Source organism: Pseudorasbora parva, chromosome 6 (genome assembly GCF_024679245.1).
Source record: "Pseudorasbora parva isolate DD20220531a chromosome 6, ASM2467924v1, whole genome shotgun sequence".
Classification (NCBI taxonomy): Eukaryota; Metazoa; Chordata; class Actinopteri; order Cypriniformes; family Gobionidae; genus Pseudorasbora; species Pseudorasbora parva.
Window position 1 is genome coordinate 2,642,846 of NC_090177.1, and position 27,137 is coordinate 2,669,982.

The window sequence follows — 27,137 nt, forward strand, 5'->3', positions numbered from 1 at the left end:
GTTAGTGAAAGTCGATTAGGGAAGAGTTTTGGTCCGAACCGATGTCCTGTGTAACGGATGCGCACATATGAACCCGAAGGAGCGGATCTAACGGCGGGAAAACACGGAGCTGTTGCGCTTCCGGCTCACGCGACAGCGCTTCAGACCGGCTCAATCGATCAATAACACACATTTATGACAGGTGATGTTTATGAACTAATGCTGAGGGATAATGGCAATGTTTACTTTATGATGTTTATATGGTAATATGATTTAGACGGTTGTAACGACGCATATTTTATCTCCTCATCTGAACTTGAATGAGCTGGCGCGGACATTTCAAAATAAGAGTTCTGGTGTATTTCGAGCTTGTTTATAATTAAAAGTCACGCATTATATATGCACTTTTGGTTACAAAATAAACTGTATTTAATTTAATTCCCATTTAATTCGTAATCAGGAGGAAAGACTATATTTGACACCTTATTCAATAAAGTGCCAGGGTTATAATAGTTCACTAAAACAATTAAAACATACTTGACATTAATGTTAACTGAATTAATTAAACTAAATCATTTTAAGCTTTAGCTTAACCTGATATACTAACTAAAACAGAACCTATATAGATGTTTAAAAAATAAAAAACAAAACATTAAAAGTGAATTGAGCTCTCTTTCAGAATCAGAATCAGAATCAGAAAGAGCTTTATTGCCAAGTGTGCTTTCACACACAAGGAATTTTTTTTGGTGCTGAAGCTTCCAGTGCACATAAACAATACAATACAACACGGTAGTAAAAAATTCTAAGAATAAAAATATGAAGAAAAATATTAACAGTATAAGGTCACGGTTACGTTTAGTCAGAAGACATAGATTATGAGCATTTACAGTATTTGGGCGGTAAGAATAAATATAAATAATAAATAATATAAGTTATCATCTGAGTTTAGGAGATATTGCACTAAAAAGTGGGAATAATTGCACTTACAGGCATTTGCCGGGGTTCAAGAGGGAAATGGCCTGTGGGAAGAAACTGTTCCTATGCCTAGATGTTCTAGTGTCCAGTGATCGGAGTCGCCGTCCTGACGGTAACAGTTCAAACAAGAGGTGTCCGGGGTGAGTGGAGTCTTTCATTTAAAGCTACACTGTGTAACTTTTTTAGTTTATTCTTAGCTAAGAACACTTAGTTCCTTCCAAAATATGTGTTCATTAATGTATATTTACTTCTTTCAAGTAATAAAGTATTCTCGTAAGTTTATAATATGCCGTTGAAAACACATACGGGTGAGGGGTTCGACTGCCGGTCGCCATGTTGCCCCTCCATCTTGAAAGTACAGTAGCCAAAGAGGGACATAGCCGTAAATTCAAGCTTCGCCTTTCGCGTTTTACCACTCGATGGCACCGTGTCGAATGTGAAGAGGGGGATTGCCATGTTAATTTTGGACTAAATCGGCCACCGTAGGAGTTAAAACGAAATCAGAATTGAGAGGAACAGAAACTAATATTCACTGGATGGTCATAAACCTTTACACCGCTAGATGGGGGAAAATATCACACAGTGGAGCTTTAAAGGTGGGGTAAGTGCTTTCTGGTAACCGTTGTTATTTCAAATCAACATCAACACGCCTCTACCCCCAAAAAGGGTCACGCCCCTATTTTGATAGCTTCGCCCCACACACACGTAACCCAGGCAACGACTATGGCAGAATCTGTGTTACTAATCCAGGTCGAATATTCAATGAAAAAGTCACCACAAAAACACAAAAACACAAACCGTTCTCATGAACAACTCAACAGTACGCAAGCTCGATAGTCCAACTAACGACATATTACAATTATGACTTGATAAGGGTTATATAGATCATGAAAAGAGTAAGCAAACATATATTAGAAGTATAGTATCTTACTTGTCGGAGACATTGTGTGAGCTGACGCTTGAAGCACACAGTGAGGAGATTTAGATGCTCCATACGGTGTGGAAATGAACGGCTCTTTATCATCGCTGAAGTGAGACACAATACGATCGCAAATAGACAAACAAGCGAACATGACACACGAGCATATTCAAGCAAAAGCCAGCGTTAGTTCTGCCTAATGCCTGTTATTATGTGTGACTCGTGTGTTGGAATTAGTGATGGGGAGTCGACTCCAAAAGAGTGGATTCCTCGACTCTGAAGAGCCCCAGAGTCGGGGTCGACTCAAGTAAAGGAATCGACCCTCGGTGTCGACTCTGTTAGGGTTAGGGTTGGGTTAGGGTTAGGGTTAGGGTTGGGTTAGGGTTAGGGTTAGGGTTAGGGTTAGGGTTAGGGTTGGGTTAGGGTTGGGTTAGGGTTAGGGTTAGGGTTAGGGTTGGGTTAGGGTTAGGGTTAGGGTTAGGGTTAGGGTTGGGTTAGGGTTAGGGTTGGGTTAGGGTTAGGGTTGGGTTAGGGTTGGGTTAGGGTTAGGGTTAGGGTTAGGGTTAGGGTTAGGGTTAGGGTTGGGTTAGGGTTAGGGTTAGGGTTAGGGTTAGGGTTAGGGTTGGGTTAGGGTTAGGGTTAGGGTTAGGGTTGGGTTAGGGTTAGGGTTAGGGTTAGGGTTAGGGTTAGCTGTGTCCGAAATCGCTCTATTTTACTGAATCTCTCATCTAAAGTGCATGGCAGTTGAGTGCACTATAAGCAAGGAGTGAATGAAATGAAGCGATTCCCGAGGTAATACATGTCAGTCAGCTGTTGCAGAAACTTTGTCACACATTTATTTGAGTGCTTTAGAAACAGAAAACAATCACAGGAACTTTAGTTTGTAATTGTAGGCTTCCTCCATGCTAGCTTTAGTTTAATTGATGGTATATTGCAATATAAACATAGATTTGGTTTTCCATGGTTAACCATGTTTAAACTAACCATAAATCATGAAAATATCAAGAAGAAACGCATCAATAGTGTGCTTTATTTTATGTATAGTATATTTTACTCACCTTTTAAGACAATGATCATGTGCGTTTAGCGCCATCACTCGACAACATTTTTTTTCGTGACTTTTCTTATGTAAATTTATGTATTGGCAATAGCCCTACAGAAACGTTGATAGAGACGAAAGTCATCACTAAATTGGACTCATTTGGACGGCCAGGCTAAAAGTGTGCGGTTTTAATAAGAGGATTTTAGGACTTTGTGTCGGGGGGAAATAATATAAGTGTGTATCAATATAAATATTGTCTGATTTCTAACCCTGTATTGATGTAAAGTAAACGGAGTCGAGGAGTCGATTCTAGACTCCAACAGTCGGGAATCGGAGTCGACTCCAAAAAAACTGTAATCGAACATCCCCAGTTTGAATAATGACATGCACTGAGCGCTCTCTTCTCACCATCAATATTAGACACGCCAACACTACAAGTTTGTTCTTGGTCTCGGCCCTCCATTTTGTAAAACGGTTTTGAAAAAACACTTACCTCCCCTTTAATGCCAAAAACACAATCATGTCAGTTCGGACATGTATTCGAGGAACAGTCTGTTATGCAATGCTTAACTCATTAGATTTTAGTCGAATAAAACTATTTCAAAACTAGAAAACAATTCAGGTTACTAAAATATTACTTTTTTAGTTTATCAAAAGACTAAAATTAAATCAAAATTTCAGATGTATCAGAATCAAGTTGGTAATTTCCGTCAGGCAGGCCTGTAGTTGTTACACGCATTTCTAAGTAATCTCGCGTCCCTGTGGAGTTGAATCCATGTGTTTTCTGTTCGTGTTTCTCTCAGCCTGGCTCTCGAACCCTTTTCCACAGACAGCAACTAACGCTTCCTTTCCCCATCAAAGAGCGCTTTGTTCGAGCAGATAAACAGACGTATATTCGCCTCCCCGGACTGATTTTCGCTAGCTTCATCATTAGTGCTTATGTAACGGCGTCTGTGCATGTCGTCATTGCTTACATCCAGAACCGGTGTGAGATGAGGTGTCTGTCATGGCTAGTTAAGCGCTCTTATAGTGACTATTCCCCATACTCTCTCTTTGGCAGCATATTTCGCACACCCGTTTAGTCTCACTCAAGCTATTCATCATTGTACACAAACTCTCTCCAGCATGTTCTGAGGACTCATGGTTCCCCAAATGTGTGAGCTGTGCTGGTGCTTTAAGTGATCAGATGCACCATTTATTTGTACATTTTTACACTTTTATTTTATATATATATATATATATATATATATATATATATATATATATATATATATATATATATACTGGCATGATTATGTTTTTGGCATTAAAGGTGGGGTAAGTGTAATTTCAAAACCATTTTACAAAACAGAGGGCCGAGGCCAATAACAAACTTGTAGCCAATCAGCAGTGAGGGGCTTGTCGGATGGATGGATGGATGGATGGATGGATGGATGGATGGATGGATGGATGGATGGATGGATGGATGGATGGATGGATAGATAGATAGATAGATAGATGGATGGATGGATGGATGGATGGATGGATGGATGGATGGATGGATGGATGGATGGATGGATGGATGGATGGATGGATGGATGGATGGATGGATGGATAGATGGAAAAAAAATCCTTAATTTAATTACGTTTTGGGTTTTTTAGTGCAGAGACTTGGAGCAACACCCTACAAATGTAGCTTACTATATGCCTTTTTTTAATAGTGTAGGCTTTGCTATGATATGAACATTAAAATATATATTTTTTCTGTTATTTCAAGAGTTAAAGGTGGACTAGAATGATTTGAAACAATATGTTAGATTGTTCTCTGATATCTACAGAGAGGGTATGTGGCTTATTTAACAGTTGTCCAGATACAGTTTTACAGGTCCATTTACAACTGTAAGGCCGCCCAAATCGTCCCAATGGAGGCTAACGATCGGCGGGTGAAGGTCGTTGCGCGTTCGGTCTTTTCAGCGGGGCAAAGGGGATTTTATTCCAATTCCTCGTTATCTGACTCCATTTAATGATAATTTAGAATTTAGGTTAGAATGCCATTTGGTTATTTGGTCATTCATATTTAATAGTTTAACTACACATTTAATTATTCCGTTTAACCCATTGTTGAAATTATACCCAACCTGAATAATTCCAGAGCAAGTCAGAATCAATCAAAGTGTAACAATTTATTTTACAGTCAGGTAAATGTATAAAGCCAATTACATAGTCAATTCAAAGGTAATCCATATATAACATCAAATACTCTGAAGTAAAGAATGAAATGTATACCTGACTTCTGCAAACTACATAATGCTGGCTATCTTGAGACATCCAGCATTACGGGCTGACCGGTTTAAAGTGTCGAGCCCTGAGCTCTTTGCAACATTTCCTTAAATACCCAGAAACAAATGCACAAACTCTTTCAAATGTAAACACAAGTTCACAATAGGAATTTGCATTGATCAAGACTTGTATTGATGCAAAGGCCAAATGGCTGAAAGCCACACCCACCAAACTAAGACAAGATATCTTTAAACTCTTAAATCATTGATTATCTTTTGGTTAACTTCTGTGGAGTTGAGATATTTGTACCAGTCGCACTGAGACATTTCAAACGATATCAAACACATATAATACTGTATCGTGTGGATTGACATTGTAATATAGAGATTGTGTGTGTGTATTTTCAGGTGATCTCAGCATGAGACAGGGAAGGAATTGGGGGAGACGGGGTATATAGGGAAAGATGTAGATTAGCTGATACTGAGGTGAGACTTGCGTCTCCAGTGGTGTGTGAGGGACAGTTCAGATGTTAATTTCCTTTATTTTCTCAGAGAGTCCTTGTTCTTCATTCAGACATTTCGGCATATACTAGTTTTTTCAGTCTTACAGTTCCACCTCTTGATCCCAATGGGTCAAACTCTGGTGGTCCTATGGGATCACTGTTAGACGTTGGTTAGACGTTGGTTCAATCCTTGAGATGACGAAATTGTCTTAGCAGCTGCAGAGCCCTTTGGAAGGTTCTTTGTTCACCTGCAGGACACCGTCTCACCAGGTGTGTGTAGCTTGAGTTTCAGCTGGTGGGTGAATGTGTTCAGGTGTTCTACCTGTGGTTCAGCACAGCATGTTCATAGAGTCAGTCTCGGACCTTGGTGAATGTAAAGATGTTCTCAATATTTAGATTTTGCACCCGAATATTGTCCTAACAAACATCAATGGAAAGATTATTTATGCATTCATTATGACTGGTTTTGTGATCCAGTTTCGCATATTTTAAAAACAAATCATTGGCCATTCAATGAAAGTCAATGAGGTGCCAGTGCTGTTGGACCTCAGCGTTCTTCTAAACGTCTTCTTTTGTGCACTTGCACAGTTTAAGGTCCAATTCTCACTGTAGTTGCTTGTTATTATGCATATTACTGCTGTTTATTAGTGCTTATAAAGCACATATTATGCATGACCAGCAACAGCCCTTAATCTACCCAATACCTACACCTAAATACCTCACTAACTATTAATAAACAGTAATTACACTGTAAAAAATATTTAGAAAAAAAGTGACCTGGTTGCCTTAAAGCAGCACTTGGCTACTTTTGCTCTCGGGGTCCCCCTACAGTTTGGAAAAAATAATGTCCTCAACTACTGTTGTAAGAGCTGTCATCCTACACCAGGGGACGCCATCGCGCGTGCGTTTGTTGACATGACAGCCCTGATAGCCCTGAACTAGTGATGCGCGGGTCGTCTCATAACCCGCGGACCCCGTATGTCTATTTAATGGTCGCGGGTGCGCGGCGGGTTGTAAAAATATATACAGTGGTGCGGGGCGGGCCAAATAACTTCATAAAAGCGTCCCGCGGGTCGGTGCAGCACTAACAGTTCCCCTGAACACTGCAGGAGGAGTTCACATGCAGGTGTTCTTCTGGCGTTGCGTGTGAAATGTCTTCATCCCAGGTAACGTTACAGTCAGTGGCATATGTTTCAGCAGGTCATATGAATATAATTTCATGTTTTGTTTTGTTTTTCAAACGCCAAATAATCACGATGCTCACGTTTACAAGCCAGCGTCATTATAGTAGTCTAGTGGTTAGCGTTTTACAGAATCTATATGATACTTCAGTTCAATGTTTGAGTGGTAGGTAATGACCATAACAAGCAGGACCGCATCGGTCGGGCACGCCTCCTTCAGCTCACGCCGACGAGCAAACGCTGGTCACATGTTGATCCTCGTCCTGCCTTTAATCCCAGCACTTTATCCTTTCCTCTTATTGCTTTCCTCCAACAAAACCTTTTCTTTCTTATTTGTCTGTGCTGCTTCGGACATGACTATATTATCCGACGAACAAAGTTGGGCTCGCACGTCCGAATGTAAGGAAGTGTGGGTGTTGGTGGAAGTGACGTATATGCCGTAAAGCAGTCGAATTTTGTAGTTCTTTTTGTTCTCGGGTTACTACCCGAAACCCGAAGTTTAAAAGTACGATTAAAAACGATACAGACCCCATCAGGCTATGGCAGACGTGTTATTCAACCTATTGTAAGTCGATTTATCATCACAAGAGTCTTGAAAATATATTATGAAGGTTGAAAAGTTACCTAGTGCTGCTTTAAAATGTTGAGTTCATTGAAGTTAATACACTGAAAAAAAATTGAGATTTGACAACCTTTATTAAAAGATTATTAAAAGATTTTGTAAGCATATTGGGTAATTGTTTGCATTTTATTTTTGATGAGGCAGTGAAGCCAAATTGTGGTATTTTCATGATTTATCACATTTTTTATGTGGTTCAGATACAATAATATTTTGAGTTTCTATTTATTAAACAAATTTCCTTCATTGTATCAACTCAAATTTTTTATTTCAATAAACTTACACATAAACAATAAACTACAGTAAGAGAGAATACTTTCAATAAAAGACTTATAAAAAAGAGACAACATTTTGCTATCAACATTAAAATAAGAAAATGTAAACGTTGTTGGCCCTTTTTAAAAAACGGCATCCGCACACTGATCCCAGGTTAATTTATGGTCTATGATAAGACCGAGATATTTATACTCCATCACCATCTCTCTTCTCCTTTAATCAGTGTTGGAGTAGGTGAGGGAGCCCCATGTCTAAAATCAAAGACCAACTCTTTAGTCTTGGACGTATTCAAATACTAATGGGAGGTTTCACACCAACTTTCACAGGTCTTTCATTACTTTTGGCTGGACTGTCCCGTTTGGCAGCTCTGTATTTGGCCACTAGGGGTCATCAGTGAAATGACGGACAGGTAAAACCCCAATTAAGGGCTTTGCTAAACAGGACTGGAGACTTGAGGATTGAAAAGATGCAAGTTTGTTGAAGCTGTCATTCCTATCGTATGCCAGAATTAATGATTGCATAAGAAGCGACTCCAACGGAAAACCATTAAAGTTACAGTTCTCATTCCTCTTGACTTATCAACCTCAGCTGTGCTATCTTGTTTTTGACATTTCATTCCTCTTTCTTTTTTTTTTTTGTCTGCATCGTCATATCTCAAGGAAACGTCTGGACCTCTGTCCTACTCCGATAGAAACCATGGTGTCCGTCCGTTTATTCCTTGGGATGTCATAAAGCCAGGCTTGCTCTACACACTTAGAAGAAAAGCTTCTATATAAAAGGTTCTATCGGTGCTGCGTATTTAGAAACCCTTAAAGGTTCTTCACTGTAAAAAAAATATATATATATTGTTGGTTTAACTTAAAAAAGTAAGTAACCTGGTTGCCTTAAAATTTTGAGTTTATTGAAATTAAAAAATTGAGTTGATACAATGAAGGAAATTGGTTTAATAAATAGAAACTCAAAATATTATTGTATCTGAACCACATAAAAAATGTGGTGAATCATGAAAATATCACTCAGAATATCAGAAATAAAACACACACAATTACCCAATATGCTTACAAAATCTTTTAATAATCTTTTAATAAAGGTTGTCACATCTCAAAAAATGTTCATTGTATTATTATCTTTTTTTCTAAAGAATTTTTTAAAGTGTGTGAATGATCACAAAATTCAAGATATGGGGGTTACAAAAAGTATATATTTATCTCATTTTATGTAGTTAATCAATATCACACAAAGAGTGCCATTTCAGTTTTTCTCCTCCAAACATCAGCACGATTAAAATGTGATATTAAGTTCCTACAACAGTTTAATAAACAATAATTTAATGTTGCAGAATAATGAAAGGGTTATTTCTTGTCATTATAGAACATTTTTAGCATAAAGGGTAATTTGGAGTCGAGTAAAGAACAATACACTGTAAAATATTATTTAGAAAAAAAGTAACCTGGTTGCCTTAAAATTTTGAGTTCATGGAAATTAAAAATTTGATTTAATACAATGAACATTTTTTAAGATTCGACAACCTTTAAGCATATTGGGTAATTGTGTGTTTTATTCGTGATGAGGCAGTGAAGCCAAATTGTGCTATTTTCATGATTTATCACATTCTTTATGTGGTTCAGATACAGTAATATTTTGAGTTTCTATTTATTAAACAAATTTCCTTCATTGTATCAACTCAAAATTTTAATTTCAATAAACTCTAAAATTATCCACTTATTGACTGTTTAAACTATTTCTGATTAAACTGAAAGTTTCTTAGAGAGACCGCACTGTCTAGATGACGCGAGATGCTAGTACAGTATCAATAGGAAACTCCAAGTACCATACCAAACTAAATAGTGTGTCTAATGACAAAGGGGAATATTATTTTGTATTACAAAATACAACCGTAGATACTTTGCTTACAGATCGTTCACTTGATCCTTCTAGCAAACGTCACCTTTCCCACCATATAAGTTAAAACGATAGTCAATGGAGATTGCTGAAATGCAGCTAACTTGTTTATTGGTGTTTTCAGATCATCGGCGAGAGAGAGAGAGAGAGAGAGAGAGAGAGAGAGAGAGAGAGAGAGAGAGAGAGAGAGAGAGAGAGAGAGAGAGAGAGAGAGAGAGATCGTGTGCATATGGTTGCCAGATTGGACATGTTTAGTTATAACACTGGATAGTATACAAGTTCTTTTCACTGAAAAGCTCTGTTTGGGGGATTTAATAACTGAAATCTGCCAACCGCACGAACGCGAGCTCTCTCGCGCGCGGATGATCTGAAAACACCAATAAACAAGTAAGCTGCATTTGATCAATCTCCATTTGAGATGTTCTGCTTAAAGTGTCGTTCAGTCGGTCTGTGTTCTGTCAGGACTCACGAGCCGCTTCACTGAACTGCTGTGAGCTGCTGAAATAAGCCAATCAGAGCAGAGCTCAACATTAATATTCATAACCCTTCCAAATAAGGCGAAAACAGAGCATTACATCCTAGGGACAATTTATAGGGTTGTAAATGGACCTGTAAAACTGGATCTGGACAATGTTTGCCCTTAAATAAGCCACACACCCTCTATGTAGATGTCAGAGAACAATTTAACATTTGTTTTAAATCATTCTAGTCCACCTTTAAACCAACAATTTTTGTTTACAGTGTATGGTTCTCTATAGAACCCCAATGAAGCCTTTTTTCTAAGGATCTCTGTTCCTTCAGAAGTGGCATATTTTTAGCATGATGGCCCAAACCGAACAAGCCTCTTCCAAATATTTTCCGACATCTGCCGACCATCAGCGCGTCTGCATTCCTCAGCTGGATTTCCTTCACCTGGATCAAACCTCTGGAGATATAACTCTGGCTGAAGATCATGATTACGGAGTTATAAAGCTCTCCAAAGATAAGATTGGGATTCATTAAACCCACGTTGGGTTGGTTGTTAGGGAGTTATATAAAGAATGAAACCATTACGACGACCTTTTCCCAATGGGAGGTTTCAGTTATGCCCGGAAAGCTCCTGTAAACACAAACTGGAGCTCCGTTTGGAAAAGCACTGGATTCCGGGCACAGCTCCATGATTTCTGCTATTGTTGGGTCTCTTAAATGTTTTTTTGGAGGTGCTAAATGAGCGAGGTTAAGTCTTACGTGTCCCAATATCCATTCAAAAAGAGCGGGAAAGATCCAGCTGTTACATAACCCATCAAAGATGGCGTCTCAATCGTGCATGAGCATTCAAGGACGCAACTCAAGGGGCTTAGTTCATAAATAAATCTTTTATTTGTAACATATAAAATTAGATCATTTTACACTTTATTCCAGTATGACGATGTTCAAATAAAAAGGCGCTACATTTGCGATAAATAATATTAATAACATCAATAAAACATTCATTCAACCGTTTGTTGTTGATCATGTGGTGGAGTTGGGATTGCATTAGCTGCCAAACAATGTGGATGAGTTCACACACATCCGGAGGGAGTGTTACGTGGACAAAAACTGCATGTGCATATGTACAATTGGGAATACACACACACACACGAGCGCATACACACATACAAGTCTACAGTTTGGTTCATGGTTTGTATTTAGACATCAAGATATACATCACACTGCAAAAAACGCTCTTCTTACTCCGTAATTTTGTCTTGTTTCTAGTCTAAATATCGCGTTTACTAAATAAGTTACATACAATATTTGTTCTTGTTTTGTTGAAAATAAAATCAAAATGGAGTTTTTGCTTAAAACACGCAATTATCTGCCAATGAGGTGAGAAAAATAATCTTGTTTCTGATTGAAATCTGGTATATAGAAATAGGATTTCTCACCTAATTGTGCTTGTTTTAAGCAAAAACTCACTTCATTTAGATTTTGCCCCAGAAGATTACTTGCTTATCTAGTAAATTAATCTTGATTTTAGATTGGAAACAAGAAAGGAACACTAAATAAGAAGAGCGTTTTCGTTGCAGTGTGCAGGACTTGTGATATTTACATCTTTTACAGGTTGCTCCGTAACGAAGCTATATAAAAACGTAGCGCTCCAGTGTGGAGCGAGCCTTTTTCCAGACGCTGAGCTCAGCTAACAGTGCACTTCAAAAGTCCCCGAAATGTAAGTCCGTAATTCCGTGGGAATCTAGTTACAACAGGAGTCCGTTCCCGGAATGGTCGTCGCTCATGACGCGTTTTCCGGGAGTTTTTTCCCCGCCCCTCAGTCTCTGAATTTGTGGATGTCGTTGTTGAGTCTGTAGAAGGGGAAGGTGGCGTCGTTGGCGCGGGCGCAGTTGAAGGTGCATTTGCAGGACTCGATCATCATGACGTTTTTATTGAAGGTTTCGCCGTCGGCGCAGCGAAATTTGACGCGGATTGTGCGGGTCGCTTGCGGGCTACAACACCGGCCGTCCACGCAGGAACCACAAAACCTGGGTCGGTACTTCTTCAGGCTGGAGCATCCGGCGTAGCTGAACTTCACCGGCTGCATGGACTTCTTGGTCCGGTTGCATTTCTTTCCTTTCTGTTGGAGGACATGAGATTAGTAAAAAGCACACCGGAATGTGTAAAAAAAACGTCTTGTTTCTAATCTAAATATCTAAAAATTCTAAAATCAAGATGCATTTACTATATAAGGAAGATTACATAAGATCGTTCCTTGTTTTCTGGGGGGAAACAATCAAAAAGAAAGGAGTTTTTGCTTAAAACAGGCAAGATGATCTGCCAATGGGGTGAGAAATTCTTATTTCTGTTTGGGACGGAAACAAGAACACGCTAAAAAATGCTGGGTTAAAAACAACCCAAGTTGGGTTGAAAATGGACAAACCCATTTTCCCAGTGAATAGACCTATTTAAACAACCCAATTTCTGGGTTTGTCCATTTTCAACCCAACTTGGGTTGTTTTTAAACCCAGCACTTTTTAATATAATGATCATTTCTCACCACATTGGCAGATTTTGCCTGTTTTAAGCGAAAACTTACTTCATTTAGACTTTTTTCCCCCAGAAAACAAGCGAAAATAGTCATTTTAAAACAGGCAAAATGATCTGCCAATGGGGTGAGAAAAACAATCGTATTTCTTTTTGGGACGAAAACAAGATTTCAATCAGAAGCAAGATTATTTCTCTCACCCCATTGGCAGATAATTGCGTGTTTTAAGCAGAAACTCTCTTCATTTTGAAGAAAACAAGAAACAATATCTTATGTAATCTTACTCATATAGTAAATGCATCTTGATTTAAGGACTGTTACATATTTAGACTGGAAACAAGACAAAAATACTAAGTAAGAAGAGCATTTTTGGCGGTTTATTCATGTTTTTTCTCTTGTTCCCGTAGGGATGCTGCTCACCTTCAGGCTGGTGTAAGGCGACTGGCTGCATGGACGGACCTCACAGATCCGGGTCTCCTTCACCAGTTTGCATTCGGCGTTCTTGTTGGTAATCCTGGTTGAGGTTCCCGAACCGCAGGTCTTGGAGCATTGGGACCAGGGCGTGGTTTGGACCATGCACTTCTGCGAGTGCGATCGGAACGCTAAAATAAACAAGAAGCGCAGGTTAGAAAGCTATTCGCGCACTAATCGCGCATGCGCTATCCAATGTCGTTCATCTTACCAGGTAAGGATTTGAGTCCGGCCTTCACGATCGAGATAAGCTCGTTTTTGTTGGTGAGGTCGCTCTCGGAGTCGTCAAACGCGTTGCCGAAAAGCTTATCGGCGGGTTCGCTAGGCTTTCCGTCGTCGCACACCCACTCCTCGCAACATTGGCCTGGCACTTTAACCAGCCTGGGGTTGGCACAGCCCAGCGTGGGCAAGGAGAGCTCTTGCGGGCATAAGGGAATGCATCCAACCGCGCCATCGATGCATGTGCACTGGTGCTTGCAATTAGGCTGAAAACTCTCTCCATTCTGGTAAATCCTGCTGTTGTACTCGCACGGTCTTCCCTCGGATTTGGCTGCGAGAGAAAGCAAAAAGGTGCATTTTAAAACCCAATCCTCACATGGGGAAAAACTCGCCCCTCCTCATCCACACATGCTTTCCATTCGGCGTCTTTTATACCGAGCATAATGAGAAACATACCTCGGCAGATGCCTCTGGTGGCCCCGTGGCTGGCCCCAAAATTGCACTCGAGGCCCTTGGTGTGATCGCACGGCTCGGTTTTGCTACAGTCCTCGTTTAGTTGTCGTGCACAAACTTTACAGCATCCGCAGCCGTCCGCGACCAGACTGACTCCGGGCGCGCACTTGGGAAGCTCACGCGGGCACGAGCACGCCGCTGGACAGCTGGAGAAGACCTGAGCAAAAAAAAAACAACAAAAAAAAACAGGACACTTTAGATAAAAATAAAATAAAAAGCCACTCATAAATGACTTATAAAGATGTGCCGTCTCAATGTATACAACAGTTTGTGCATTAAAAAAAACTCGTGTTTGGGAGATTGTCTACACATCTATAATAAAGCACACAGGAGTAAATGAAAGTATAAGTTACTCACCGCGTTAAAGTGCGCAGTAAGGATGACGATAACAGCCCAGGCAAACATCTTCGCTTCTCTTTAGTATCAAACGGGAACAGTTAAACTCGGTTAAAGTCCCGGTTTTGCGCGTCGCGTCGCGTTCTCCGGTTGTTTCTGTGCGTCTGAAGGCGCAGCGCTCTGAGAGGGAAGACGTGCTCGCCTCCGCTTTTATAGGCACGGCGAGCCCTGACGTCACCATCGCTGAACTGTTCCTAAGCTATGCGAGGAATGTTTCTTGGCGCGTTTTCCATCCGAGCTAAGCACCACCCTGTCTAACTCTCTCTCTCTCTCTCTCTCTCTCTCTCTCTCTCTCTCTCTCTCTCTCTCTCTCTCTCTCTCTCTCTCTCTCTCTCTCTCTCTCTCTCTCTCTCTCTCTCTCTCAAATTAATTTTCCCCTCTCACTGAACACATTTTTTACAGTTTCCTCCCCCCTCTATATTTCTCTTCTCCCCCTCTTCACGTTTCCTTTTTGGGTTTGCGTAAAGTTAATGCGTTAAACTATATGTTATTTATCTAAACTAAACGTTCAGATGTGTGTGTTTGGAGACAGATGCAGTTGAATGGGTGTGCGAATTATGCAATACGTCCTATTGAGGTTCAAAATGTATTATATACATACTATAACAATATAGTGTTGAGTGTTTTTGAATTGTGCGTGTGTGTGTGTGTGTGTGTGTGTGTGTGTGTGTGTGACATTTGAGGACATAAATGTGTATAATGCCATGGGTATGACACAGGTATTTACAGGAGAGGGTGAAATATGAGGACATTACCCATGGCCCCACTTTTCAAAAGGCTTATAAATCACACAGGAGGAGTTTTTATGAGAAAGTAAAAATGCAGAATGTTTCCTGTGATGGGTAGGGTGTGTGTGTGTTTGAAGGGTTATTTTTAAGTATTATTTAACCAGCATCATCAGCGATTTGTTTTGCATAACGTCATGTAAAAGATTAGCGTTATTACTCGGCATAGAAATATTTGGTCGCCCCCGGGGGTCTATTATTGGCGTTACGCGCGCGTCACCCATAAATTATGGTTGATTCAAATCAGCGACGCGCTTTGAGGAATTATATCGTCCTCAAACATCCAAACTCTTCCCTTATAGAACTACAAATGCCTAAAAAACTCATCTGTGCCATCATGCGCCCTATTCTGTGCGCGTTTGGAGACTTTACGGCTTCTATTTTTGGCTCGGCTCGCTCCTCTCTCTTGACTCACCAGCTCTTAAGTGCTTCCAGATGTGGAGCCTGATTCCAGACGTAACAATATTACCATATTTGGTCTGGGCAGTAGCCTGCATTATTAACATTTCTGCCGGAGTTATCCAACCACAAAGCATTCCTGACAGCTTAAAGGGTCCCTAAATGTGCTCTCCATGGAGGAAATTCCTCCAGCTAGTTTAATATTCAGGCAGCCTGTCCATCACAAAGTGAAAGAAAAAGTGGAACAGGCATCCAGTTTTCCATATAAGTGGAAAAAAAGTGCACTGTTTTTCTCTGAGATCCCAAATAAGTGGCATTCCATCGAAATTCAGAGATTAGACGTTCTTGGATACACAAACCAAACCGACTGTGAGAGCAAGCGAATGTACAATATTGTCCTGAATAGTTCCTTCCACAGGCTCGCAGAGAGCAGACGCTCATGGACACCAAGTCGTCCTTTTGGAGAACCTTTGGCACCTGGAATGAGATTCTTGCCATATCTCAGGTATGGTTTTACATTTGCATCTTTATGGACGGTGTGCTTGTTTACTCTGGGCTGCATGCGTGTAAGGAAACCACTATTGTTTCCATCTAATCAATCAGGGTTGAGTATAAAAATGCATCTGATCTGTTCATTTAGATCGGAATCCCTGTGGTTTAACTGGTTTTAGTTTTTTTTCCCCAGATTGCAAAACTAGATGGTGATGTGCTGTACTGTGTCATTGTAGTAAAGATGATGTGTGAGAGTGATTTGGTTACCATGACTGGGTAAAATCACATTTATTAAGAAAAACATTTGAAAATATAGCTGCAAACAGCCAAGCGCAACAAAAGCAAACAAGAAAGCTAGCAGCAGACCAACCGCAAAGGCATTTGGAGACAATTTTTAAGCAAAAAAGAGACAATTACATGTTTTGTATAATTATAGCACCACCAAGTGGCACAATCATACCAATTTTTTGTGTGTCCTCGGAGTGAGCCCATAGATGTGTATGTCAATATCTCATTTCTTTTTGGAGTTATAGACATTTATGTGAAAAAAACACATAAAAAATGTCTGACACCTGACTTTGATTGGATTTTACTACCCCTTACTATCAATATTTTGAGATTTGGGCATTAGCGTATAGCTATATGTTTCCGATTTTCTGACACTGGTTTTGTCTCGATCAGACTAGCGGTTTTAAAGATATCAGCTAGTGTTTTATAAGCGCTAAATTACCACACTGCACAAACTGACATCAAAACCTAGCAAATTGGGTATCGTTGGACTCGGCAAGGATTCAGGAGACCCAAAAAGTTACTCTCATCAAAATATGTCAACCACACCCAAAGTTATAAGTGTTTGAAGAAAAAAAAATCTCCACTAGGTGGCGCTGTTTCGAAACTTCTCAGACTACTTCAAGGCATCGTGGTAATGACTCATACCAAGTTTCGTAACGATCCGTTCATGCATTCGTAAAATACAGCATTTTAGCACATAATTCAAAATGGCTGACAGTTAAAATGGCCGACATGGTAAAATTGGATATCAGTCGACTCTGCATGACGCCCTGAATCTAATGAGACCAATTGTATGATTGGATAAATGGTTCAGAAGTTATAAGCTAAAATAGCCATTTTTCGTATCTCCAGACCAGAAGGTGGCGCTGCGCCGAAACACTGCATGTTGCCTCAGGTCATGCTTTACCTAGTTTGGTTTAAATATCATAAAGCATTGCGGAGATATAGCCTTTAGTGTGTTTTCGCAAGCGCTACGTAAAATTTGTTTGCACGTTAATCGAAAACGATTTGACGAATCAACTTGAATTCCATACCTTTTTGTCAGCATGGTCCACAGATGATCTGGTTTAATTTCCGTGTAAATCGGACTAATGCGCTAGGAGGAGTTAGAAAAAGTTGTTTTTTGGTTAATTAAAAATGGCGGGAAAATTTACATAACGGAAAATGATGTCATAGGGTGCAATCGAATCGGCTTGAGCCAAGGAATCAGAGGAAAGAAGAGTTAAGCATAAACATGAGTAAAACTTTGGACATTTGGTGGCGCTAGAGGGAATGGTTTAGAGACTAAAAATTTGGTGTGGTCACTATTGGTACTGACCTCTATCAGTGTACCAAATTTCATTACTTTCCTGCAAGAGGTTATATGGGCTGCCATAGACTCAAGAGCGGAAGAAGAAGCAGAATAATAATAGAAACGCTAACGAATTCAAGAGGGTTGCTTGGCCCCTAATAAGCAATCTAGTTCATATCTTTGCTGGAAAAGCACTGGATGGGACTTTTACCATTGGCTTATAGAGGGTCTTGGACCAGCGCCACACCATCTGAAGCTGGTCAAGCTGTTTTGTATGAACATTTACATTTACATTTATGCATTTGGCAGATGCGTTCATCCAAAGGGACTTACATTGCCTTCAAGGTGACATTTTACATTTTGTCAATTCTTGAAGCATAGTATGATGTTTTATTTATTTTTTAATGACCAGCGAGAAACTAGTTACCATGTTCCAAACACTGCAACCAGCCCAACAGTTGATGCATGCAGCTTGGGAAGTGTGCAAACTGTATTTGTTGCCAATTCTGGGAATGTAAATGCCAATTTCTGAGCCAATCACCTGATTTGGAAATGCTGGAAAATTACATCATGGTAATGCTGATTGGCTGATGGCGCCACAAGCAGGCAAATGTTCCCCAAACTCTTAACTATTATCTATTGACCAATAACAATTTGCCAGAATAAGTGAATGTTTTTGAATGGTCAAAGATGCTCTTGGCATCCAATTAGAACTTATCACTGTATTATCACTGTTTTATCATTTGAAACCAAAGTTATTTGTTTGATACGCCACTTGGTTTTTATATTTTGTTACTGCAAACTTTCATGAGCAAAATGTAAGGTGAGCTGCGTCTCTGATTTGTTTTTTATTTCTAGCGTCTGGTTCAGTAGTCATGACATTTTATGTGTGGCATTCTTTAGGTGTTCATATATACGTTTTAGGCCCGCTGTATATCAGGTGATACAAGTCATAATTTTCTCAATATGGATTTACATTCTGCTTTGCCATTGCTTGGGTGTTCTGAGTGGTTACTAGGATTTGATATGATGTTCTGATGGTTACTAAGTTTTGCTAGGATGTTAAGCGTTGCTAAGGTGTTCTCAGTGTTGTGTTCCCAGTGTTCAGTGTTCTCAGTGTCCCCAGTGTTCCCAGTGTTCAGTGTTCCCAGTGTTCAGTGTTCCCAGTGTTCAGTGTTCTCAGTGTCCCCAGTGTTCAGTGTTCAGTGTCCCCAGTGTTCAGTGTTCCCAGTGTCCCCAGTGTTCAGTGTCCCCAGTGTCCCCAGTGTTCAGTGTCCCCAGTGTTCAGTGTTCCCAGTGTTCAGTGTTCTCAGTGTCCCCAGTGTCCCCAGTGTTCAGTGTCCCCAGTGTTCAGTGTTCAGTGTGCCCAGTGTTCAGTGTTCCCAGTGTTCAGTGTGCCCAGTGTTCAGTGTTCCCAGTGTTCAGTGTGCCCAGTGTTCAGTGTTCCCAGTGTTCAGTGTCCCCAGTGTTCAGTGTCCCCAGTGTTCAGTGTGCCCAGTGTTCAGTGTTCCCAGTGTTCAGTGTGCCCAGTGTTCAGTGTTCCCAGTGTTCAGTGTCCCCAGTGTTCAGTGTTCAGTGTCCCCAGTGTTCAGTGTTCCCAGTGTTCAGTGTTCTCAGTGTCCCCAGTGTCCCCAGTGTTCAGTGTCCCCAGTGTTCAGTGTTCCCAGTGTTCAGTGTTCTCAGTGTTCAGTGTCCCCAGTGTTCTCAGTGTTCAGTGTTCCCAGTGTTCAGTGTCCCCAGTGTTCTCAGTGTTCAGTGTTCCCAGTGTTCAGTGTCCCCAGTGTTCTCAGTGTCCCCAGTGTTCAGTGTCCCCAGTGTTCAGTGTTCAGTGTGCCCAGTGTTCAGTGTTCAGTGTGCACAGTGTTCAGTGTTCCCAGTGTTCAGTGTTCTCAGTGTTCAGTGTCCCCAGTGTTCTCAGTGTTCAGTGTTCCCAGTGTGCCCAGTGTTCAGTGTTCAGTGTGCACAGTGTTCAGTGTTCAGTGTGCCCAGTGTTCAGTGTTCAGTGTGCACAGTGTTCAGTGTTCCCAGTGTTCAGTGTTCTCAGTGTTCAGTGTCCCCAGTGTTCTCAGTGTTCAGTGTTCCCAGTGTGCCCAGTGTTCAGTGTTCAGTGTTCTCAGTGTTCAGTGTCCCCAGTGTTCTCAGTGTTCAGTGTTCCCAGTGTGCCCAGTGTTCAGTGTTCAGTGTCCCCAGTGTTCAGTGTTCAGTGTGCCCAGTGTTCAGTGTTCAGTGTGCACAGTGTTCAGTGTTCCCAGTGTTCAGTGTTCTCAGTGTTCAGTGTCCCCAGTGTTCTCAGTGTTCAGTGTTCCCAGTGTTCAGTGTCCCCAGTGTTCTCAGTGTCCCCAGTGTTCCCAGTGTCCCTAGTGTTCAGTGTTCAGTGTCTCCAGTGTTCAGTGTCCCCAGTGTTCCCAGTGTCCCTAGTGTTCAGTGTTCAGTGTCCCCAGTGTTCAGTGTCCCCAGTGTCCCCAGTGTTCAGTGTTCAGTGTCCCCAGTGTTCCCAGTGTCCCTAGTGTTCAGTGTCCCCAGTGTTCAGTGTTCCCAGTGTCCCTAGTGTTCAGTGTTCAGTGTCCCCAGTGTTCAGTGTTCCCAGTGTCCCCAGTGTTCAGTGTTCAGTGTCCCCAGTGTTCTCAGTGTCCCCAGTGTTCAGTGTCCCCAGTGTTCTCAGTGTCCCCAGTGTTCAGTGTCCCCAGTGTTCTCAGTGTCCCCAGTGTTCAGTGTTCCCAGTGTTCCCAGTGTCCCCAGTGTTCAGTGTTCCCAGTGTCCCCAGTGTTCAGTGTTCCCAGTGTTCAGTGTTCCCAGTGTTCAGTGTCCCCAGTGTTCAGTGTTCCCAGTGTCCCCAGTGTTCAGTGTTCAGTGTCCCCAGTGTTCCCAGTGTCCCTAGTGTTCAGTGTCCCCAGTGTTCAGTGTTCCCAGTGTCCCTAGTGTTCAGTGTTCAGTGTCCCCAGTGTTCAGTGTTCCCAGTGTCCCCAGTGTTCAGTGTCCCCAGTGTTCTCAGTGTCCCCAGTGTTCAGTGTCCCCAGTGTTCTCAGTGTCCCCAGTGTTCAGTGTCCCCAGTGTTCTCAGTGTCCCCAGTGTTCAGTGTTCCCAGTGTTCCCAGTGTCCCCAGTGTTCAGTGTCCCCAGTGTTCAGTGTCCCCAGTGTTCAGTGTTCCCAGTGTTCAGTGTTCCCAGTGTTCAGTGTCCCCAGTGTCCCCAGTGTTCAGTGTTCCCAGTGTTCAGTGTTCCCAGTGTCCCCAGTGTTCAGTGTCCCCAGTGTTCAGTGTTCCCAGTGTCCCCAGTGTTCAGTGTTCCCAGTGTTCAGTGTCCCCAGTGTTCAGTGTTCCCAGTGTTCAGTGTTCTCAGTGTTCAGTGTCCCCAGTGTTCCCAGTGTTCAGTGTCCCCAGTGTTCAGTGTTCCCAGTGTTCAGTGTTCCCAGTGTCCCCAGAGTTCTCAGTGTTCAGTGTTCTCAGTGTTCCCAGTGTCCCCAGTGTTCAGTGTCCCCAGTGTTCAGTGTTTTTAGTGTCAAGTGTCCCCAGTGTTCAGTGTCCTCAGTGTTCAGTGTCCTCAGTGTTCAGTGTCCCCAGTGTTCAGTGTCCTCAGTGTTCAGTGTTCAGTGTCAAGTGTCCCCAGTGTCCCCAGTGTTCAGTGTTCCCAGTGTCCCCAGAGTTCTCAGTGTTCCCAGTGTCCCCAGTGTTCAGTGTTCCCAGTGTCCCCAGTGTTCAGTGTTTTTAGTGTCAAGTGTCCCCAGTGTTCAGTGTCCTCAGTGTTCAGTGTCCTCAGTGTTCAGTGTCCCCAGTGTTCAGTGTCCTCAGTGTTCAGTGTTCAGTGTCAAGTGTCCCCAGTGTTCAGTGTCCTCAGTGTTCAGTGTCCCCAGTGTTCAGTGTCCTCAGTGTTCAGTGTCAAGTGTTCTCAGTGTTCAGTGTCCCCAGTGTTCAGTGTTCTCAGTGTTCCCAGTGTTCAGTGTTCCCAGTGTCCCCAGTGTTCAGTGTTCTCAGTGTCAAGTGTCCCCAGTGTCAAATGTCCCCAGTGTTCAGTGTCCTCAGTGTTCAGTGTCCTCAGTGTCAAGAGTCCTCAGTGTCAAGAGTCCCCAGTGTTCAGTGTTCCCAGTGTTCAGTGTCCCCAGTGTCCTCAGTGTCAAGTGTCCCCAGTGTTCAGTGTCCCCAGTGTTCAGTGTCCTCAGTGTCAAGAGTCCCCAGTGTTCATTGTCCCCAGTGTCCTCAGTGTCCCCAGTGTTCAGTGTCCCCAGTGTTCAGTGTCCTCAGTGTCAAGAGTCCCCAGTGTTCAGTGTTCCCAGTGTTCAGTGTCCCCAGTGTCCCCAGTGTCCAGTGTCCCCAGTGTCCAGTGTCCCCAGTGTTCAGTGTCCCCAGTGTCCTCAGTGTCAAGTGTCCCCAGTGTTCAGTGTCCCCAGTGTTCAGTGTCCCCAGTGTCCTCAGTGTTCAGTGTCCCCAGTGTCCCCAGTGTTCAGTGTCCTCAGTGTCAAGAGTCCCCAGTGTCCCCAGTGTTCAGAGTCCCCAGTGTCCCCAGTGTTCAGTGTCCCCAGTGTCCTCAGTGTCAAGTGTCCCCAGTGTTCAGTGTCCCCAGTGTCCTCAGTGTTCAGTGTCCCCAGTGTCCCCAGTGTTCAGTGTCCTCAGTGTCAAGAGTCCCCAGTGTTCAGTGTTCTCAGTGTTCAGTGTCCCCAGTGTTTGAGGTCAGATGAAGTGTCCAGTGAGAGAGTGAGCTCATGAAGGGTCCTCCTGGGTGCGGTGTGGCTCAGGGTTTTAGGAAACAGTGCTGTCATTGTGTTCCAGTGGAGTCACCGCTCATTTTTCTATTCTGGAATTACACATCCAGGAACCATTACAAGAGCGTTCTTCATTTGTGTCCGCCATGTTGTAATGGCAAACATAATATTTTCCACTGGGCTTCACTTGCTTGTGATTACGAACGCATGACTCAGTGGCTCCCCCTCATATTTCTGCATTACGTAAAGCAGCGACTCTGGCCATGTTTATTTTACCTCCGGTGTGGAAGTCCTGCCAGAGCCCGATCAGAGAGATGTTATCCAGGTATTCGGCCCTTGTCTGCTCTGTGGCTTTTCCTGTCATAGTTCACTGACACTATGCAATGTCATTTCCTGTGAATGAACGGCTAAAATCACACTCCCAGAACCAGCGGTGCACTCGCAGGCCTGCCGTTTGTCAATCACAGCTGGATTTACAGCCTATTTATTTGCTTGTCTGCAAAATGTTGATGGAGTCTTTTTTATTACGGCTATTTTAGGCATTTTATGTAGATCACTCAGAATGACAAAAACACATTTTTGAGTAAATAAATATTTTATGGGGGGGGGGGGGGGGGTCAGCTGTCCATTTAACATCTTTAAGACTTTAACTCAAATCTAAAAGAGGTTGAAAACATGGTCATGTCATTACAGTGTTTGAAGTGGTTAATTAGGCTGTTGCTAGGTGGTTGCTAAGGGGTGCTGAAAGGACAGAAATCTAACTGCTATGATATGATTTTCTGGGTGGCTACTAGGCCGTTGCTATGGTGATCTGGGTGGTTACTCGGCCGTTGTTATTGTGATCTGGGTGGTTACTAGGCTGTTGCCATGGTGATCTGGGTGGTTACTAGGTTATTGCTAGGGTGTTCTGGGTGATTACTAGGCTGTTGCTATGGTGATCTGGGTGGTTACTAGGTCATTGCTAGGGTGTTCTGGGTGGCAACTAGGCCGTTGCTATTGTGATCTGGGTGGTTACTAGGCCATTGCTATGGTGATCTGGGTGGTTACTAGGTCATTGCTAGGGTGTTCTGGGTGTTTACTATGCCGTTGCTAGGGTGGTCTGGTGGTTACTAGGCCATTTCTGGGTGGTTGACAAGGGTTTCTGCGAGCCTAGAAAACTAACTGCTACAATACTAGGGTGTTCTGGGTAGTTACTAGGCCATTGCTAGGGTGGTCTAGGTCATTACTAGGCCATTGCTAGAGTGGTCTGGGTCATTACTAGGCCGTTGCTAGGGTGGTCTAGGTCATTACTAGGCCATTGCTAGGGTGGTCTGGGTCATTACTAGGCCATTGCTAGGATGTCTGGGTCATTACTAGGCCGTTGCTAGGGTGTTTTGGGGAGTTACTAGGCCGTTGCTAGGCTGGTCTGGGTCATTACTAGGCCGTTGCTAGTGTGGTCAGGGTGATTACTAAGGGGTTCTTAAAACCCAAAAAACTAACTGCAATGATACTACAGTGTTCTGGATGGTTACTTGACCATTGCTATGATAGTCTAAGTGGTTACTAGGTCGTTGCTAGGGTGATCTGGGTGGTTACTATGCCATTGCTAGGTGGTTGCTAAGAGGTTCTGAAAGGCTAGAAAATAACTGTTATGATACTAGGGTGATCTGGGTCGTTTGTTAGGTGGTCAAACACTGAGCATTGTTAAGTGGTTGCTAAGGAGTTCTAAAAATACAGAAAACTAACTACTATGATACTAGGGTGTACTGGGTGGTTACTAGGTTATTAATAGAGTTATTTGGGTGGTTACTAGACTATTGCTAGGTGGTTGCTAAAGGGTTTTAAAAGGCCTGAAAATACTGCTATGATACTAGGGTGTTCTGGGTGGTTACTAGGCTATTGCTAGGTTGCTAAGGGGCTCTGAATGGTTGTCAGGGTGTTGCTATGTGGTGCTAAGGAAAGCCTCTCCTGTCCTTAAGTATTCATCATTTATTTAGCATAAACAGCCTACTTGATGAAAACACTTAAGAACAAACGCTTTGAACAAACATGTCTCCCTGATGCCACTTATCATCGGTGTTGAACTGAGTGGAGTTTTCCGGTCATGTTGAAGTGTTACCGTTGACACCGGATCAAACGGCTGCTTACAGATGAATACTTCAGCCATGATATAAGCTTCCTCCGACTGTAAGGAGAAAGGGTTTCTCCGGACGGCATTCCTGTGGGATCGGAGCTGTTTACAGTCTGGGTTCTGAATGAGTTTTGTTGAGAAAAGCTGGTCCTTTCAGAGTGAGATCATCAAATCCCACGCTCCGGATGAACATCTCACTCCCGACAAAGCCACACGGAGCTGATATTGGAGATACAACAATAAATGTACACTGTAAAAAAAATATTGCTGGTTTATCTTAAAAAAGTATTGCCTTAATTTTGAGTTTATTGAGATTAAAGATGTGAGTTGCTACAATGAAGGAAATCGTTTTAATAAATAGAAACTCAAAATATCTGAACCACATAAAAACGGAATAAATGATGAAAATAGCTCAATTTGGCTTCGTATTCACAAATAAAACGCACACAATTACCCAATATGCTTACAAAATCTTTTAATACTATTTAATAAAGGTTGTGAAATGTCAAAAATTGTCATTGTATTAACTCAAATTTATAATTTCAATGAACTTAAAATTGTAAGGCAACCAGGTAACTTGATTTTTTAAAAAATGTTTTACAGTGTAGTGGGATTTTAGTGGAAACTAAGGATATAATGGCAAATCTTTAGCACTGTTATGCAACCAAGTGAGTTTTAAAGCGGCGGTTCCGTGTTTTTTTTCTAGGCTTGGTTGTGTTTATGGGGCGCAGTATAACACGTCTTAATAGGGACTTTAAGCAACAGCCACTGATGGAACGGCAACAGCGACCAGAAGTAAACGTTTAACTGCCGTAGCCAAAGAACGCAAAAATCACTAAGCAACAATAAAGAGACGGCGTAATGGTTCATTTAACATAATTTGACCAAATATTAAGAAACATGTAATTTAAAAAGCAAGGAAATGGTTGCTTTTGGCATTAAATTATAAACAGATACAGTTAAAATGCCACATAACTTTATTTACTTATCTAATCTGTCACGTATTACTGACTACGGCAAATCAGCTGTTCTCCCGTAGTAGACGGTTACAGTAGAACGTCAGGAAGTAGCAGTTAAAGTCGCGCATGCGCAATAGAACGCCAGAACGCCGTTGCCGTTCCATCAGTGGCTGTTGCTTAAAGTCCCTAATACTTCTTTTTTTTAAACGCCGTATTTTTCTTCTATTCTCCCTTTATTCCCCACTAGTGATGTTACGTTCGTGAACGAATCGTTCTTTTTGAACGAATCTTTTAGGTGAACGAATCGTTCTCGTTCACGTAGTCTATTGACTCATGTTTCTCGTTCACTGAAATTCCTCCCTCCACCGCAGCGTGGCGCTATTTGCAGCGAGCGCATGCTCAGCTCTGTCGGCTGTTTCATTCTGTCAAAGAATGACAAAACCTCAAGCCAATAGCGTTCGAGTATGAGATGTGACGGAGCATGTGATTTGTTGAATTCAGTGAACGAATACGCCCTTTACTGACCGAGGGGCTTTGAGTCTGACTCTGAACGAGAAATGTTGTTTGTGAACGAATTGGTAGGCTACATGTCGTTCGTTCGTGAATTAAATGAACCAGTTGTTGAAGGATACTGATAGCGAACAGCTCGGCTCGTGTAGGTGGCATATTTGCAGCAAAGAAAGAAATGTACACTTTACCCCTGTAATGAAAACAATGCACTTCTCTAAAAACTGTAAAACAAATAAAATATGTGACAGTGGCCTATGGTTTAAAAGATCTTGTGTGTCACGTCAGTAAATAGCATTCTGAGCTACTGAACGAACTTCACTGGCCGAGTTGCTGTTTTGAGTCTGAACGAGAGAGGGATCTCGTTCGTGAACAAAATGAACCAGCTCTGAACGAGAGAGAGAGATCTCGTTCGTGAACGAACTATACCTGGTCATTTAGCATGCGTGTCAGTCTCGTTCAGCAATCAGCAGAAAGCGGATGCAAAGCACAGTTATAGACAAACCTCATGTTTATAACCCCATGTTTACCATAATCCCAGATATATGAATGTCTAAATGTTTGACCAAACAATTAAATGTTAATCATGCAAGAAAACATGCTTTGGTCATCTGAACCAATTATTTAGACTTATTTTATTTAATGAGTAGATTATGCACATTTTAATAAAGCCAAATCAGTTTTTTTGTAAGTAAATACATTCATTGACTTAAGACATTACACATGAAACACTCTTTTCCGTCACGTGCGGTCATATTTATGTAATATTTAAAAAAAATGTTACTGAACGAATCAATGAACGAATCTGAACGAATCATTTTGGTGAACGAACTGAAAATGAACGACTCTCTTAAAAGAATCAAAATTTCCACCACTATTCCCCACCGCTGTCTGTGCTTTGAACGGCTCGTTTGCTTCCTGCTTCTATGAAGCCCCTCCTTCTGAAAAACGCAATGGTCTTAGATTGGTCAGATGGCCAAATGTAGTTTCCTGTATTTTTATTGTCTGAAGTGCCAAGCACAGGTTGTCATGGAAACGCCACACCCCTTCCCATTACGGGCAGAAGTCACATCTGCGGAGACTAGCGAGGGTTTATGATGTCACTAACCCAGGAAGAAGCTCGTTGTAGTCCAAACCGGCCATAGTTGTAAGCAATAAACTGCCGTAACTTTAAAAGACAATGGCTGCGTCCGAAATCGCGTACTATGTGAGTAGGTACTACATTTGAATTAGAACGTACTTCGCGACCGTTAAAAAAGTACATTATATATAGTATGAATACGGGTAGTGTGAATTGAGTCGGACGTACTGGAATTGTCACGTGATAGACGCCGTCATGACAGCGCAGAGATTTAAA

At 41.9% G+C, this 27,137-nt stretch overlaps 2 protein-coding genes across 2 annotated transcripts in view; one reads left to right on the forward strand and one right to left on the reverse strand.

Moving 5' to 3' along the window:
• Positions 1–10,990: 10,990 nt before the first annotated feature.
• ccn1 (cellular communication network factor 1) lies at positions 10,991–14,379 on the reverse strand. The gene is made up of 5 exons (XM_067445320.1): positions 14,213–14,379; positions 13,799–14,012; positions 13,335–13,673; positions 13,073–13,254; positions 10,991–12,244 (listed from the first exon to the last, which is right to left on the reverse strand). Exons 1-5 carry the CDS (start codon positions 14,258–14,260, stop codon positions 11,942–11,944), a joined length of 1,086 nt encoding a protein of 361 aa, XP_067301421.1. The 5' UTR covers positions 14,261–14,379; the 3' UTR covers positions 10,991–11,941.
• A 1,343-nt stretch (positions 14,380–15,722) lies between these two features.
• Positions 15,723–27,137, forward strand: part of ddah1 (dimethylarginine dimethylaminohydrolase 1) — a 135,735-nt gene continuing 124,320 nt past the window's right edge. Inside the window, exon 1 of the mRNA XM_067445414.1 lies at positions 15,723–15,940. Coding sequence (XP_067301515.1) covers positions 15,875–15,940 — 66 coding nt within the window. The 5' untranslated portion in view covers positions 15,723–15,874. The remainder of the gene's footprint in view (positions 15,941–27,137) is intronic.

Excerpts from the sequence above, each read along its gene's own strand:
- ccn1 (XM_067445320.1), bottom strand. The coding sequence starts at position 14,260 with ATGTTTGCCTGGGCTGTTATCGTCATCCTTACTGCGCACTTTAACGCG. Across the intron at positions 13,674-13,798 it reads CACCAGAGGCATCTGCCGAG|CCAAATCCGAGGGAAGACCG; the intron begins GTATGTTTCTCA and ends TTTCTCTCGCAG. Across the intron at positions 13,255-13,334 it reads CGGACTCAAATCCTTACCTG|CGTTCCGATCGCACTCGCAG; the intron begins GTAAGATGAACG and ends TGTTTATTTTAG.